At 47.2% G+C, this 16233-nt stretch overlaps 1 protein-coding gene and 1 long non-coding RNA gene across 3 annotated transcripts in view; one reads left to right on the forward strand and one right to left on the reverse strand.

Moving 5' to 3' along the window:
• Nucleotides 1-2085: 2085 nt before the first annotated feature.
• Nucleotides 2086-16233, reverse strand: part of ARHGEF33 (Rho guanine nucleotide exchange factor 33) — a 32957-nt gene continuing 18809 nt past the window's right edge. Inside the window, exons 6-16 of the mRNA XM_030007486.2 lie at nucleotides 15961-16103; nucleotides 14605-14664; nucleotides 13176-13391; nucleotides 12305-12434; nucleotides 10834-10966; nucleotides 9927-10010; nucleotides 8954-9037; nucleotides 7990-8138; nucleotides 6954-7139; nucleotides 4484-5237; nucleotides 2086-2726 (exon numbers count right to left, since the gene is read on the reverse strand). Coding sequence (XP_029863346.1) covers nucleotides 2589-2726; nucleotides 4484-5237; nucleotides 6954-7139; nucleotides 7990-8138; nucleotides 8954-9037; nucleotides 9927-10010; nucleotides 10834-10966; nucleotides 12305-12434; nucleotides 13176-13391; nucleotides 14605-14664; nucleotides 15961-16103 — 2077 coding nt within the window. The 3' untranslated portion in view covers nucleotides 2086-2588. The remainder of the gene's footprint in view (nucleotides 2727-4483; nucleotides 5238-6953; nucleotides 7140-7989; nucleotides 8139-8953; nucleotides 9038-9926; nucleotides 10011-10833; nucleotides 10967-12304; nucleotides 12435-13175; nucleotides 13392-14604; nucleotides 14665-15960; nucleotides 16104-16233) is intronic.
• LOC115338703 overlaps nucleotides 4612-16233 on the forward strand; it is a 30260-nt gene continuing 18638 nt past the window's right edge. For both annotated transcript variants that reach the window (XR_003922512.2, XR_005934192.1), the window contains exons 1-3: nucleotides 4612-4723; nucleotides 7009-7079; nucleotides 8022-8096. This is a non-coding gene — a long non-coding RNA (uncharacterized LOC115338703). The remainder of the gene's footprint in view (nucleotides 4724-7008; nucleotides 7080-8021; nucleotides 8097-16233) is intronic.

Here is a 16233-nt window from a genome sequence, read left to right on the forward strand (position 1 = left end):
TACAAGGACATCTCAAATGATAAGTATAGGCCTGGAAGTAAGAACTTATACAGGATCAGAAAGAAATAACCATCAATTCTGACCATGCCTTAAATCACTGAAACAGAAGCTAAAATCCACGTGCATTGTACAAGCAAGGGTCTGCCACTTTGGAAGGATTTCCTCACCCAGGAGATGTTAGCAGGTAGGTTTTCCCCTTTGTCCTGTTTCTGTCCTGGCATCTGCCTGGCAAGTGTGAGGAAGCAAGTTTGTTCTATGAAGGATAGAAGTGTCATTATATATAAGACCAAAGACACAAGCATCAGAGCCCTTGACAGCATCAGTGCATTACAGTAGAAACTCGTCCATATTGATGTAACTCTGGTTCCATGGACGAATAGGTCTGTCTGTGGCTGATTCCTTTGCAGAACAAACAGGCTTTGCTGATGCTTCAGTTACAAGTATCTGGCTCTTACATATTTCTATCCTGGCCCTGCACTGTCTGACTGAAAGCTGCAAAGTCCTGGGAAGTGTCTTTGTGATGCAGTGGCTGGTCAGTGTGGAGCGGTCGTGACTGGGAAGGGCCAGGGAAATTGTAATTTAATGAGGATGTGAGGGAGAGGGAAAGAGATGGAAAGTTTTTTTGTCATTAAAAGCCTTAAATTAAAAAAAAAAAAAAAAATCATCCCAGAATAGTTTCCAAAATGGGGCAGGGGTTGGGGATGATACTTTTTTCATCTTTGTAAGGAGGAGAAGTGGATTTTTGGGAACTATTTTGGGTCCAGTAAAATCTATGGGGCAGGCATCAGCTAAAACATTTTAATCTCTGGGGTTTTGCTTGGGTCACTTTCTTGAAACGTTGGGAAAACTTTGATTGAGATAAAGGATGGATTTTGTCTGTCTTAGGTGGATAACGATTTTCACACACACCTCTTCACCTCCACCAGAGGAGGAAAAGCAGATGGTGGATGCAGGTCAGTCGACTCTATGGGAGAGCTATAGGCGCCACATCTGCAGTGGGTGTTAGCCGCTGCAGCCAAGGACACCTGCTCTGGGCCCTCCCCATACCATTGCTGCTGCCAGGAGAGCCGTGCAGCATGGTGGCACCAGATTCAGTCACCCTTGCACTGGTGTTGGAGTCCCAAGCCCCTAATCTCAGAGCCTTGCATCTTTCCCCCGAGGTGTTGCTGTTGGCCCCATGGAGACAGTTCACAACCTCTTCAGGTGAAGCTGTTCTTTATGACAGACCAGTGTCGCAACCCTGCCAAAAAAAGGTGATAAAACCACATTTCCTCTTGAAACTGCCTTCAGCATGCCCCAACTTCAGCTAACACCACAGCCCTGTACCAACAGTGCTCTTGCTGCTGGGGTGCGGCATGGATATCGCACCAGAGGGCTGTTTCTCTGCATACTTTCTTTTTAACAGAAGCTATAGTCTTCTGCAGAGAGCAGCATTACTGAGGGTTTGTCATGTCGAGATGCGAGGAGGGTGGTGTGTGTGCGGCCTTGTGGGAGGAAGAGTATCCTTGCACAAGGAGGGCTTGTGACTTTGAACATGGGGCACCATTGACTTCCTGCCCTAGTGCCTCAATTTTAGCTAGAATAACTGCTCCAAAGCAGGGTTCTGCACGTGATGGAGCTTGTGAGGTGGTGTCAGGCCAAAGAGAGTTAGCAAAGAGTATTTCAGGTGTATTACAGACCAGGAGCCAGGACACTGGTTGACTGTGTTTGTCTGCATCGATCCATGGTGGGAAATAGGGTGGAGAAGAGTCTTTGTCTCTTGTGGCAGGCCCTGGGCTCAGCTTGTGTCACCTGCCTGGAGACACAGGCAATTCCGACAGCAGGAGCAGAGATTCATACAGCAGGAGGGAATTCAAGAAACAGCATGCTGCATAGAAGGTGAAGGAGGATTTTGGGCAGTGATGAAAGTCCAAAAGGAAGGATGCTGCTGATTAAGCAGTACAAAGCCCAGGTGCTTCAGCTGATGCTTATTAGACCTTCTCAAACCAGCAGGGTAATGTGACCTGGCCTCCTGGAAGACATCTTAGATGGTGGGGTTTGGTTTTTTGTTTGGTTGGTTGGGTTTTGGTTTGGTGTTTTGTTGGGGAGGTTTTGGCGGGGGGGGGGGGGGGTTGGAAAGTGGAGGAAAGAGGGGAATTTCAGACTTCTGGCCAGGATGCCAAGGCTGCAGAGGTAACCCCTGTGTTGTGGGTGAGCTCAAATTAGACCTGACTTGAATTTGGAAGAGCAAAGATGTATGGCAAATCAAGCAGCATTGGGGGAGGAGGGGGAGGAGAAGATAGTGGGATTCAGCCAAAGCTTTCCAAAACTCCAAGGAAAGTTAAGTCAGGCAGAGGTGAAAGCTAGCAAGTTCCTGTGCTTATTGGACCTGCTGGCTGAGCTCCACTTGAACCCATAGCCTGGCCCTGCCCTGTGCTAGGAAGAGCAGGATGTGTTTGTAAGGCAGTTGTGACAGTCTCCTCTCCCCCACCCCTCCACCTACTGTCTTAGTCAGGGGCGATCTTGGGACCTTGCTGTCTGTCTCCACCCTCAGGGACCTGGGGAAACACTGTCGCACTTAGGCTGTGGCCTGCCTTTCTTGGGGCTGCTTATTTCTTTTTGAAGAGCTTGCGGAAGGAGCTCCGGAAACCCCCCTTGGGCTCGTGCCGTGGGTTGTGGTCGCTGAAGGATGTTTGCTCATTGTCATCCTTCTGGCAGAACCTGGTGTTGTCTTCTGCATGGAGCTCCTAAAAGGGAAAAGACAATTTAACCAGCATTTGTAACCTGACATCCTTGTCCCCTTCTCTCAATCTCTCTCTCTGTCTCTCTCTCTCCCTCTCTGTACTAGGAGGGACCTGGTGTGTGAGGAGGTGCTGGCAAGGCTGGGAGACAACAGGTCCCTCAGGCCTTGGCAGCACTGGTACCTCTGCAGAGAGCTTGTTGCTGGCTCTGAGGCTGAGGCAGTGGCAGAGGAGTGGAAGGATAAGCATTGTTAGAGGGAACTGGAGCCTTCCTTGCTAAGCTTTTTGTTTAGGGGGAGCTTACTAGTCCCTTTTGCCAACAACAGAGCAAGCCAGTATAGGCAGTTGAAGGAACTTCCCACCCTCTCCTTGCTCATGAGCTCTGTTTACCCTAGGGCAGGGAGGCTTCAGGCTTCTTGAGCTGATACGGTGTGAAAGACTTCTGTTGGCTCTGCTGCTGCCTGGTTTTGTATCTGTGGGGCAGAAGGCTTCATTAGCACATGCACCTTGCAAAAAATGTGCCACTAAAAGATCTCTTCCCCCTTTCAGGAGAGTGCTGAGTTCCTCTCTGCAAGGCTCTGGACAAGTCCCTTTTCTCCAGTTCTGCCCACCACTGCCACGGTGGTCTCCTTTGCTCTGTGAGGGAGTTTGTGACCTGCAGTTCTGGACTAGCTCCACATCTGCACCCTGCTGTGGGCCGTAGCTCCGTGCAGGTGAGTGCGAAAGAGCTTGCAGGCTCCTGTTCATGGCAGGGGCTGTGTCCCCATGGCTCTTCTCCCTCTGCCTCGTTTCCCCTGCTCAGCCATCCACCACTTCCTTCACTCACTGGGTTTTTTTCTCTGTTTTCTTTCGAGGCTTCTTTGCTGCCTTTTCAGTCAGGCTGTTGGAACCTTCCTCCTATCATCATCTGCATCTACAGCCTCATCTGCATCTTGCCTCATTTTAACAGGAGGGTGTTTCTCCAGGCAGCACTGAGAGAACTAGCTAAGCACCTCACAGCACCCTCAGCCTCTTCCCCAGGAAGTGTGAAGGGCATCTTCCCCCTGACTGTGACAGCTCAAAGCTGACTCTGAACGGGCACTGCAGACTACGGAAACATTGTTCCTGCAAGACCTGGTGTCCCTGCCATGCCAGTGGTTGTCTGAGGGACACAGTTGCTGGGCTCTGTCTGTTTTCACACAGACTTTAGCATGGGTCTGCAGTCCGTGCAACAAACACAGGTGAAACAAAAACCATGGACCAGATCCTTGCTGGGGTAAACGGGCTGAGTTCAGCCAAGTCATGCTGGTTTACATCAGCTGAGGATCTGATACTAAACCCATTGGTTTTCTTAACCCAGCACTCCTCACAGCAGGTGGAAAGGCACCTTTTCAACTGGGTGCCACCCTATAGCACTAATTTCGAACAGCTTTGTGCATACTTGGTGACCCTGCTCAGATACAACATTTACTTGTGGGGGAAGCTCAGTGACAGCTAGAGACACATGAGAGGCTAGCTTGTCTCAAGGGTGTTCTAGCTGTCACTCAGCCAGATGTGTGCCTTAAGTCCATGCTTGTCCCTGGGGAAGATGTGTGTGAAAAGGAGCTGTCTTGTCCCTCCCTTGGGCATGTACATGCAGATGAGGACTTTGAGTGTGTGGACTTGGAAGCTATTTTGATATGTTCTGCCCTAACTATCTCAGATCTTTCTCCTGCTGCTGCCGCTGCTTCTGCACCACAACGTGCTTTTTTTTTTTTTTTCTCCTCCTATTTAAGCCTCCTTACTTCCAAAAAGCTCTGTTTTTCACCCGCTCCTCTCTGTGGGGGGAAGTAGCTCCTTTGGGAGCTTCGAGATGAGGCTGAGATCATGTGAGGCTGGACATTCCTCTCCTGCTTCTGCTGCAGCCGGCTCCCACTGCTGCTCCGTGTGCTGTAGAGTCTGGTGCTCACGCCCTCAGCGCTCCTTGGCAGCTCCTTCAGAGACCTGCTCAGCTGCTTGCCTTTGCTGTGGAACATCTCACGCTTGTAAGTACTGCTGCTTACGGGAGTGCAGCTCTTGGGTAATGGCTGTAAGGCATGATCTGTCCTCTCTGGTTCTGATGTGAAGTTAACAGGCCTAAGGAAGCAAATGTCTAAGCTGGACTCGGAAGACGCCGGGGAGCAATTCTCAAAGAGAGCAAGGTTTTGGAAGGCGTCATCTTCATAAGGGCCTGGCAGGGTGAAAACTTCCCCGGGGTAGTCAAACTCTTCATAGCTTGGCGCAAAGTTCCTCGCATCCTGCAGCAGCTCCACAGAGGTCCTGATGGCTCTCTCAGTGTTTCCCACCGCATCAGCTGGTGGTGCTTCATACTCCATTTCAGGGATGGATTGTAAGGGGGCTGTCAGAGCCTTGAGTTCCTGCTCTGTGAGCTGAGAGGATGCAAGGATGTTCTCTGGCCTCTCATGTTTTCTACTTTCCATTTCCCAGTCAGGGGGCTTTACAGCCTGAATGTTCTCCATCACGGTTGGCTGGGGTTTCTTCATCTGGGGCATCAAATGCCTTAAAAATAAGAAACAAAACAAAACAAAAAAACAAAAGGAAGTGGAATACTAAAGGATGCCCGAGAGACAGTGTGACAAGCCCCCCTCCCTGCTTGTTCCCCAAGCCTTATTCTCTTGCTTTTAATGCCAAAAGGTGTTTTCGTATCTTGGAGAACAGTAACAGAGCTGCTACTAATAGAAATTGCCTGGCTGGGTTAGCAGGAGCAAACTTGCAGGGTTAGAACTGCTTATCTAGTAGCTTTGGCTGACTTTTGTACTCTACACCATGAAATGAATAGAAACTGAGATGAGAAGCCAACTGCTCCATCTCTCTCCTGTTCATCTGCATTTTGGATTTTTACTTTACTTCTCTTTCTGTAATGTAAGGGCTGTGTCTTACTTTCCGGTGGTTTCATTGTCTTCTCAAGTGGACAAGGTTCCTCTCTTGGGTAGGGTGACTCTGTCCCCAGAAGTGTGTTAGGAGTACTTGGAGGGCTCCTACCCTCTGTGTGTTCCAGGTTAGTCAGCAGAGAGTCCTGCATTGGATGAGGTATTAGATGCAGGGTGTGCACCCCCATGGCCCTTAATGAACACTAGTTAGGAAAGTCCCACTGCCATCTTCTGGGGACATAATGAATAGAGTGAGGGAACAGAAACCTTGTAATGTTCAAGATGTGCAGAGCTCTGCATCTGGGACAAGATAACCCCATATATCAGACCAGGCTGGGAGATTTGGGTTGAGCAGTAGCTCTGGTGTGAACTTGGGGTTATAGCCAATGCCAGGGTAAAGATGAACTGACAGCATGTTCTCATGGCAGACAAGGAAAACCCTGACCTGAGCTGTATTAGGAGCTGCATGGCCAGCTGAGCATGGGGAGTTATTTTCCGCCCTTCTGTTCAGTGCTGGTGAGGCCCCACCTGGACCCATGTTGGGTCCTCAGTTCAGGATGAATGTGGGGAAACTGGGGAGGCGCTAGCTGAGGCTACCAAGATGGGGGCCTGGAACATCATGTCTGTGAGGAGAGGGAGATTGGCTTGGGTAGTCTGGTGAGAAGGAGGCTAGGGATTCATCTAATAACACTACCTTTTGAGGGAGACTCAGAATGATGAAGCCAAACTCTCCTTGTTAGTGTCAAATGATGTAAGGAAGCACAACAGCCACAAATCGCTGATGTAAGAAAAAAGGCAAGTCTAGTGTGCTTCTCTGATCATCATCTCAGTTGGCACATATCAGTAGGCTAGAACTGGCGAAAGATTGCCAGGCGCTACTAGTAGCGCTATCTTTCTTGAATTAGTCTTGTGTATTTTTGAACCCATTTGTACTTACATCTTGAGATAGTGAGTCCCATCATTCAATGATGTGCTGTGTGGAAAAGTACTTTTTTTGCTAGTCTGAGACCTTGGTCATGTTTCCTAGCTCTTGTAGTGTTGACAGTGAATAATGCGGAGTGTTACTATGCACACCACTGCCAGGCCTACAAAAAATACATATCTGCCCTGGTACACTGTTAAGACAGCTAGCAAGAGTATTGACAGCCCTGGGTAGAGCTCTGAAATGTTTCCTGCTTGTAAGCCACATGGTAGTGGGTAGCAGGAAGGAGCCAGCCCTTCATCTCTCTATGCATACGCAGGGAGTAGTCTTGGTCTGTAACTGCCTAGTGTCACTGGCATAGTATGGGGGAGGAGAGAGTTTTCAGCCTACTTTGAAAGCCTTCTACTAGATCAATAGGCTTACGGGGTTGTCGTGCCAGAGGAAGGTGCTGGTGGGAACGACTGTATTGTCTCTTCAGAGTGGATCCCACTGTCCCGGATAGATGTCGCACTGGGTGTTGGAGAAACCTCTTGGCTCGTACACTGGGAGGTGAGACCTTTGTACAGCTTCACCAGGGATGACCTGAGGGAGGAGAAATCCATCGTCGTGCTAAGAAATAAGGCAGGGAATGAGCACGAGCATGTAGAATCACAGAAAACAGGGCTGGGAGGGACCTTAATATTCCCATTCACCTCTTCCCACCCCAAGGAAGGACCTGTTCCACCTAGTCTTTCTGTCCTCCTTTTAATGCCTCTCCTGATAGCAGTCCCTCCCCAGCAGTCTGCTCCAGCCCTTTACCACCCTCCATATTTGGAAGCTTCCCTTGAAGTCTGATCTTGCCCTGCTCTCCCAGTGAATCATCACAAGGAGCAAAGGCAACCAGATTTTGATTTTACTAAAAAGTATTGATTTCAAGGAACTCTTCTGAACCTCAACTTGAGAATCAACATTCAGGGTCATTTCTATCACAGTTCATCTCAAACAGGTTATGGGAGGCTTTTGTTTCTCCCCCGCCACTCCCCCTGTAAAATAAGGTAATGCTATTCTTTCTCACTCTTAGCCTCTGAGGGTTTCAGGCAACAGTCTGGGTGTTCACCAGGGTCCTGAGCTGCCAAAGCAGCTAAGTCCCCATGTATTTGCCTACTGGGGAATAACTTTGCCATCAGCTTAAGGAATCAAATGTTCCCATGAAACGTGGCTGCTATGTTTAGAAGGATTAAACTGATTTTCCTTCTACTCTCAGAGTTAGACAGAAGGGCCCACCGCAAATCTGACCTCAGTTCAGAGGACAAATGCCAATAGTGGGCCTTCTCCAGCATTCATATGCAAAGGGCTTTGTTTTATTTCAACAGAGCAATGTGCTTGTTAACCTTGCCTGGACCTAAATTCCCTGTTTCCAGGCTTCCCACACACCTCCCTTTCCCTGGTGATGGAGAGAATGAACTGATGTTGTGCTTACTTCTTCAGCTTTTTCCTCTTCTGTATAAGCAGGTCTTCATTGCATTGGAAGAGGAGGCTATAGTGTGAGATGAAAACCCGGAGGCGCTGCACACACACCAGCAGCAGGTAATAGTCAGGATGCTCTTGCTCCGTGAACTTCAGGACATTCTGGGGCACAGAGGAGAGCAGGCTGTTGGAGGGTGTCCTGACCCCTTCTGGGGAGAAGGTGCTATTGGGACCGTGGATTAGTGCTCTGGAGTGCCCAAGGCACTGCCCTGTGGGAGCACAGTGGGAGCTTTTCTAGGCAGCACCAGTATCTGAGGGACTTGGATGAGGCCTGCCTCCAGTGCAAATACACAAGTAACCACTGTAAATGTAATAATGAGATGTGTGGGTGATGCACTGGTTGAGTTTAGCATTGGATAAATAAACCAATCTCTCGTTTTTATAATGCTTGCTTTCTGTGTCATTTGCCTTGTCTGAAATGTTTCACTACAATTCAGATAACCCTCCTGTGAACCAGAACTCTTTTTATCAGCAAGCTCTGTGTAGGAAAGGTTGTTGGGCTCTAGGAGCCTCTAGCCCTCAGCCAACAGGCTTGTGGACCACTCAGCAAAGAGGCCAGCTCTGTTACAGGATTTAGGTTGGAGCTCACAGTAGATGTGCCCCATCTCTGGCCTCCTGTTCTCCTAGAGCAGCAGGCAGCAGAGCTTTTGGCTTCCCAGGGGACAAAAGTTGGTTCTGTCAGGCCAAACAGATAAACTGGCAAACAGAAGTGAGCTTCAGGTGAAAACCATGAAAATTAAGCCATTCTCAGCTGGCTTTCCCTTTCAGAGGTTGTTGGTTTGGTGTTTTTTTTCCAGAGAGCCCACTGGGTTAGCCAGAAGCCCTGTACCTGTACAGGCCTGAATACCAGCTCTGAGTTAAAAGTCGCACGTTGTGATAAAAGTTCAACAAGATAGCTTTCCATCCTGGGGCCCTACCTGTAGATGAATAAGGTATTCAGGGATTCGCTGGACTATATGGAAGAACAGAATGTAGAGATCAGACTTGATTTCTTCTTCTACCTGAAATAGAGAAAGCAACTTCAGAGTCTCTCCCACCCATAAAACGTATCTGCTTCCAAATGGTTCTGGGGTTTAATGAGTAGTTTTGCTGTAAGTAGTTATAAGAGTTCACAGGAGCACACCAGTTAAACAGCAGTTGTGCATGACAATACACCAGTCTTCATCTTCCTTCTGGAAGGGATATTTGTGACTCCTTCCACAAGCAATACTAGTCCTAAGGGTGAAATTCCTTAGGCTGGTGATTATCTGTGAGGGACACTCAGCCTAATTAAGTAGGGTTGTATGTTTAAAGTGCAGTAGTTAGGTTTCACTGAAACCCCAGGTAGACACTGCTGTTCAGAATGAATTTCTTAGTTTAGGCCCAAATGAATATAACAAAATGAGATTGACTGCTAAATTAAGATGTCTTGGAAGCGAGCTAGTGTGGTTTAGTTATTGCACTTTAAAACTACCTTTATATTTAACTTTCCTAGTTTAAACCAAGAATCAAGGGTGTGAGAAGCTGAACAGTTAGAGACTGTTTTCTCTCTAAAGCGCTCTCAGCCTCGCTCTTGGTCTCCCTGTTTGGCTGAGTCCTCCATTTTCCAGGAGGCACTGTTTGCCTGGGACAGGTCGGGATAGCATGTGCATAGGCAAGCTTTCTGGAAGGTTTGATGTGAGACATTATTTTATGTCACAGCAGAAATACAGCTTTGGTTACACACAGTGCTGAACATGTTAAAACTGCCTTTTGTAGGTGCATGTCAGCCATGGCAACATTCAGGAAGCTGGCATTTGATAACAGAACAAGTGAATTGGCAGAAGAGTCCTATCGTGGGCAGGCATAACAGGAAGAGATCCAGGCTTGCATGTTGCCATTACATGTCTGTGAAGCAGGCAGGAAGTTTACCTCCTTCAGGATCACCACGTGGATCAGAGATATGCATTCTGGCAGGTCCCTCAGGTACGCAACATAGTAGTCCAGAAAATTATTCTTACAAAAGGGAAAAAGAAAAGAACAGAGAAACTTAAGAGAGATTTTTGGTCATAGAGCCAGCCAGAATAAGAAACTGTTGATTCCCCACCATCACTCCTGGGAGCTCATCAGTGCAGCAGAGCTGCTAACTGTGTGAAGCTTTCAAGGCTTGGGACTTCTCAAGAAAGGCTGTTTAATAAAATGTGTTCAGCTGTTGAGCACAGTATATAAAGCTTTATAACAGATAGGAGGGGTAGAGAGGCTGGGGAGGAAGATGCTTTTCTTATTTAAGACTCCTAAAATTTATAAAGCATCAGATGAGTTTTTACACATCCTTCCAGGAGAGGTCCCACTGCTCACCAGGGCTTGGGCAGACCTTCACCCTGAGAAGGAGGTGCTCTTTTACTTGGGGCTACAAACCATATAGGATATGGGGCCTGCCCACCCATTTGTCATAACTCTGAGCAAAGTGTATTGGGGAAGGGGAGCATAATAAACAACATTCTTCTCACACTCTTACTGTGAATACAGACATCCAAGCTGCCAAGGCTTGTCTGTGGCTCCTGCAACCAAGACTAGATCTTATGCATTTATTCTAGGGCTGTGCTATGTGGCTGCATGCCCCCAGGTGAGTCCAGCATGTGGGCTCCCTGACCAACCAAGTACTACAACAAAGGGGCTACAATGCACCAGGACTCTCCTCAAAGGAGGCTGACTGAAAGGCCTTACTCTAGCCACGGCTTCACAGCACAGCCCCCCTGTTGCAAGGTATCTCAGCCCACCTGTGGGCCATCAGCACAACATCATGAATCGTAGCAGAAGAGAGGTGTCTGTAACATACCTCATCATTTGTTAACTTCAGGAAGATGTCTCCTAGGATCCCTTGTCGTGGCCAGCTCAGGACTCGCTCCTGTAGAGCGTGAAGTAAATCGACATGCTGCTGGACCAGGTACCGCAAAGAGTTGGGGAAGAAACTGAAGGGAGACGATATCAGGCTGGTTACACAGAACAGAAGCTCAGCCCTAAGCATGTACTGCTGAAGTGTGCATTCATGGGTGGTCAGCACAGGCTTGCTTTAGACACAGGTATTAACAACTACCTTTATTGGAATCCTGGCTGCACCAGGAGGCCCTGTTTTGGCTGCTATGTACATGCAGGTACCCTCTCCAGTAGGCTGTTATTACAATGTTTTGAAGGTTTCTTAGGCTGACTCTCCAGTGCATTGTGTAGCTAACCAGAATCTGCAGAATTAAAAAGCCCAAGGCAATGCTGCTGTGGCTAATGAAGCAGGACCATGGTGCTGAGCCATCCGATAGCATGCTTAGCGGAGAGCTCCCTAGCTTTGTATGTTGTCTCATTTGTCAGGCCCTTTAACAAGCCAACCCTCTGATGCAGAGCTGTTCAAAATGTACTACTGCTTTTCTGTCATTTCATGCTGATTTCATCCAGAATCAGAATGAAGATGTCAAGTATCAAAATACTTTGCCAGATGGAAAGGTCCTAGGGAAAAAGAGTAAAATTAAAAACTCACTTTGGACTATCATGCTTCAGTTTGAACTGTGTCATGTAACTGCTTAAATGAGTCCACATGAACCCGTGTACCAAATGTCCCACAGTGGACTTCTGTCAAGTGCCTCCTTGGATGTGGGACTCCTAGGGACAATGGAAAAAGCAAAAAAAATAGAGAGCTAGCAAGGACTGGGCTCCCCAAATGTGCTTAGGGGATGGGAACTCCCAGGCCAAAGCTGAGTGAATGGGGAGAGCTGTAGAAGCTATCCCATCCCAGGAACTAAGACAGCTGCCACAGGGAATGGCCTTTGCAAAGAACTAGGTTTAACTGCTAAGCTGGGTCGGCCCCACTGGTCTTGTGTCTGTGTGTAAATACCTGTGTATGTCTGTATATATCAATACCTGATGGATGGCAGCCACTAGCCAGGGGCTTATGCCCACAGCAGCTTCTAGAGCTGGAGCTGTGCACTGGGAGAAGCAGGCAGTGAATGCACAAAGCTTTCTTTCCATCCAGGCAGGAAGCATGCAAAAGAAGAATAGGAGACTGATGCGGCTCAGAAGGAGACTGAAATGAAGTAGTAGTGAAACGGTTTGGGATGCAAGGTGGACAAGATGCAAAGACAGGCAGGATAGTCTTTAATAACTGCAAAAACCTTCCAGTGCCTCAAATTTTCAACTAGAAATAAGCTCTAAGTGTTCAAAGATCTCTCTGTGGATGAAAGAAAAGTGGGAGAGAGGATGATGAAGAAAGAATATTGACTGAAGAAAACTCCCCAAAAGAGAGAGCGCACTAAATCAAATACCTTCTCTCTTTGGTGCTCCTTTTCACATCTGGCCCTTGCAACGTGGCCTTGATCTTCAGGATTAGGGAAAGGTTGATGACATATTTCCTTTCTGACTCCAGCAGTTCCAAAGCGATGTTCTGCCTTTTGGCTTCCAGAAGATAATGGTTAAGTTTAAAAATAAGGAAATGCTGGCCTCAAGGACAGCCTCATCTTAGAGCCATTGGGCTGGAATTGCTTTAATGCAAATACTTTGAATTTGGGTTGCAATGAAACATTTTCTGTAGCTTTTGTTCTCTCTTTTTTCCAAGTGGATTCAAGCAAAATGTCAGACTGGAGATCTGACATTAAATCATGAAAGGAGAAACTGTCAAAAAGTGACACCAATGTCTTGTCTTTGTGTGTCTACTTTTCCCAAAATATAAAATTCTAGCCTGATGCTCCAGACATGCTGGAGCCACAGTTTGCTAAGAAAGCTCCAAAGCAAATGTATTTTCCCCTGTGAATACCATTTTTTTCTAAGAATAACAAAACAAGCAATCAAAGGCAAAACAACTCATACCAGGGATTCACATCCAGTTTCCTGCAGAATGAGAAGTTGTATCTTTCACCCACTTAAGCAACTACACTGTCACAATCCCATCAGTACTCTGAACCTGCCAGGTCTTGGAAAGGAGAATGGGTGTCCTGGGTGTAGAGCAATTCTGTCAGTGGCACAGACCAGCAAATACAAAGGCCAGAAGTCTTGGAGACTGAGGCCCTGAGACATTCCCCCCTAGCAGGAGAAACTGGCTTGTGTGTCTCCCTCTGTAGAAGCTGATTACCAACCAGCTCACACCAGCTGTGAATGCAGCTTTGAGCCTCTCTAGCCAGTTTTCCACTCTGTCCTTACCAGCCAAGGAGGGTTCACATATAATGTTGTCTGCTGAGCTGTATCTGCTTTGGCCCATGTCTTTCCCTCGCTCCGGTTGCTCTTTGGAAATGTATTCATCTCCCCAGTCCTTGGTATCCTTGGGCTGCTTCCACACTGTTGATGGCAGATGTACTTTCGACTGCCCCTCTGTTGTCAAGGAAGGCTTGAGGCTGTCATCTGTCTCTATGGTTGCTCCTGCAATGACAAACAGCTGTATGGATCTTGACGTCTCAGTTGACAGGTTATGCTACAGCAGGCAGCTAACCTGCATTATCATCCATTTGAAGTACTGGAGGGAGAGTTTGAAGCATTCTCTGTGTTTCACAAGGGCTATAGCCTCGTAGCATTAATTTACAAACAGAAATGCAGTTGGCGAACACTTTGGCAGAACAAGGTTCGCACTCTTCCAGCATTTATTTTCAGGCCAAATAAGGTCGAAAATTAGACACATGTCAGAAAAGAAGAAACATGTATTCCAAGTATGGTTGCACTTCAGGATTCTGGGACATTTCAGGACTTGGTATGATGACACTTATTGGCAGGTATTGTAGAAACAGAAAGTATTATTATAATTTGGATTTAAATGCTATTCTCAATGGATGTAAACTGTCCTGGCTTTTAAAATTTTTGTTAGTGTGATGTGATTATACAGCAGCAGCAGGACTGATAGTCTGATGCTATTAAATCACAGAAAAGGTAGGAGAGGGTGGGTGCAAGTGCATTAGAGCTATTGGGCTGGAATTGCTTTAATGCAAATACTTTGAATTTGGGTTGCAATGAACCATTTTCTGTAGCTTTTGTTCTCTCTTTTTTTCAAGTGTGTTCAAGCAAAAGAGCTATCCAGAACAGTGAGTGCTTCCAGTGAACAGTGCAGACATCTAATGGTTGTTCTCATGTGTCCTTTTGCTGGCCAGGATCCTTAGTGTCTCTTTACCCTTCTCTTACTTCTGACCAATTTTTATTTTTGCCAGAAAAACTCCTCTGTTACTATTCAGACATGTCTACAAGGAATCTAGAAGCTGGTGGGCAAATCAACAGCTCACCAGTTCTACTGGTATGTAGTTACCACAAAGACCATCTCTTCCCAAGTGGCAAAATGGCACTCTCGTTATTCTTTGCCACATCAATTCTTCCTTTCTGCAAGGGCACTTAGAACCTGCGAAAGCAGCAGTAGCAGAAAGGCTTTCCCTGCCAAATATCAATCCTTTGCACTGTCTGTCAGGTATTTGGCACTTCAGGAACACAGGTTTGCCCTCATATCTCAACTGCAAGTATGAAAATGGAGGTACACAGCAAAGTGAAAGACATTCTTGTGAAGTGCGTTCCCTGAAAGCATTTCTTCAGTGCAGCAAGGCAAGCACTCTGAATCATTGTCCTACTGTTTTTTGACAGTTCAATATTTTCCTACCTGGACCTGCTACAACTTTCACGCTTCCTTCTCCCATTGGCATGATCCTGGTGTCAGACACTGTTGAAGAACAAAGGGAAACTTTACAAGAGAAGGACAGCTGTAGAGCAGTCTTCCTCCTGCCAAGCCCAGTCAGTATGGTTAGATCCTCCAGTCTTTCACATTTTTGCTATGGAAACACCCCCATTAGATCCTCCACTAAGGAGGATCTTTACTGTTGTGGCTCTTGTTGCGATCTTTGTTTCAGTACCACACTAATGTGGGGGTCCCTGTTGTGCTTGGTGCTGTATGACTGCAGAGGAATGTGAGCAGTCTTGGCTCGTCCTTGCTTAGTAGGTGCATGTTAGGTAGAAGGCACCCAGCGGGCAGAACAAGAGGATGGAGGCCTGACAGAGACATGGCTGCCATTTTGGGTAGAAAGGAGCTTATTGAAGAGTAGAGGAGTGAGATGACTGGAAAGAAAGGGGCAGTGGGAGAAGTGGATGAGAGAGGTGGATGTGCAAGAGGGGTGTGAGGGAGAGGGCTAACATACCACCTCAGAGTAGGGCAGAGGGGGGCCAGATTCTGAGCAGAACACAGTAGAAAACAGCATGTGGTTTTCATCCAATCTCTGCCTTTGTTGACATTTTAAATGTATATGTTTTTAGTGTCTTCCTATCTGAACAGCAAGAGAGTGATAGACCCCCGAAGTTAAAAAAGGCTCTGGTCCATCACCTTGTCCTTGCTTCCAACCTTCGCAAGTATTTGGCAGTTGACACTGTTTTCCTGGTCAAGGTGTAACCCTAACACCATGGGTTAGCAGCATCCGCAGCTAACAAGGGGCAGTGATTCTCCTAGCAGTGTGTATATGCCAGGAGCAGTGACACCAGTAGCCTAGTGTGTGTATGTACCAGCTCCCATGACCCCTTGTCAAATCAACCACAGGTATGGCCCCTTAATGGCACCAGGTGTTCTCTGTCAGCCTAGTCCCTGTGATCCTCCTTTCTGTGCCCTGCTCCCTTACAGGGAAACAAATCCACAGGTTGTAGTATTTTTATCAGGGGCTCTTACTTGGCTCTGTGTCTGTGCCACTAGCATTGCAGGGAAGAAGATCCAGCCTGCTTCCCTTTCCTTGGAGGAAGCAAGCAATGGCTTTTGGGACATTGTTCACAGAGCAGCATCTCCTGAATCCAGGCTAGCACCAAGGTTGCTATCCTGAAACACTGTGCCAAAGTGCATGCAAAAACCCAGGAGCACCCCTGTTCTCTTTTTGTGCTGCTGGCACCTGAGGAAAACTTGGTGTCCTCTTACCCTAGTGACCTTTTTATGGACTTTTTTCCTGAGGAAGGCACTGCATTTGCCTACTCTATTTCCTACCTTTTTCATAAGTCACGTTGTGTAAGAGACTTGTAAAATCTTCATTGATGAGCACAGGTTCTGGGAGGTTAATGGATCGAAATGGGCTGCCCTGAAGAGGTGTAGGCACTGTCTGTGACCCATGATCATCCTTCTGTGCTCTTCTGTACAAATACAAAGAATGAGACAGTTGGAAAGTATGAATGCTACAGGTGAAGCTCCTACACTACAGTTGTGGCAGACACCAGTATAAGTACAAGCACAGAGTCAGAAGTAGAACAACTCCAGCAGAGA

The sequence above is a fragment of the Aquila chrysaetos genome, chromosome 2, assembly GCF_900496995.4.
Source record: "Aquila chrysaetos chrysaetos chromosome 2, bAquChr1.4, whole genome shotgun sequence".
NCBI classification, from domain to species: domain Eukaryota; kingdom Metazoa; phylum Chordata; class Aves; order Accipitriformes; family Accipitridae; genus Aquila; species Aquila chrysaetos.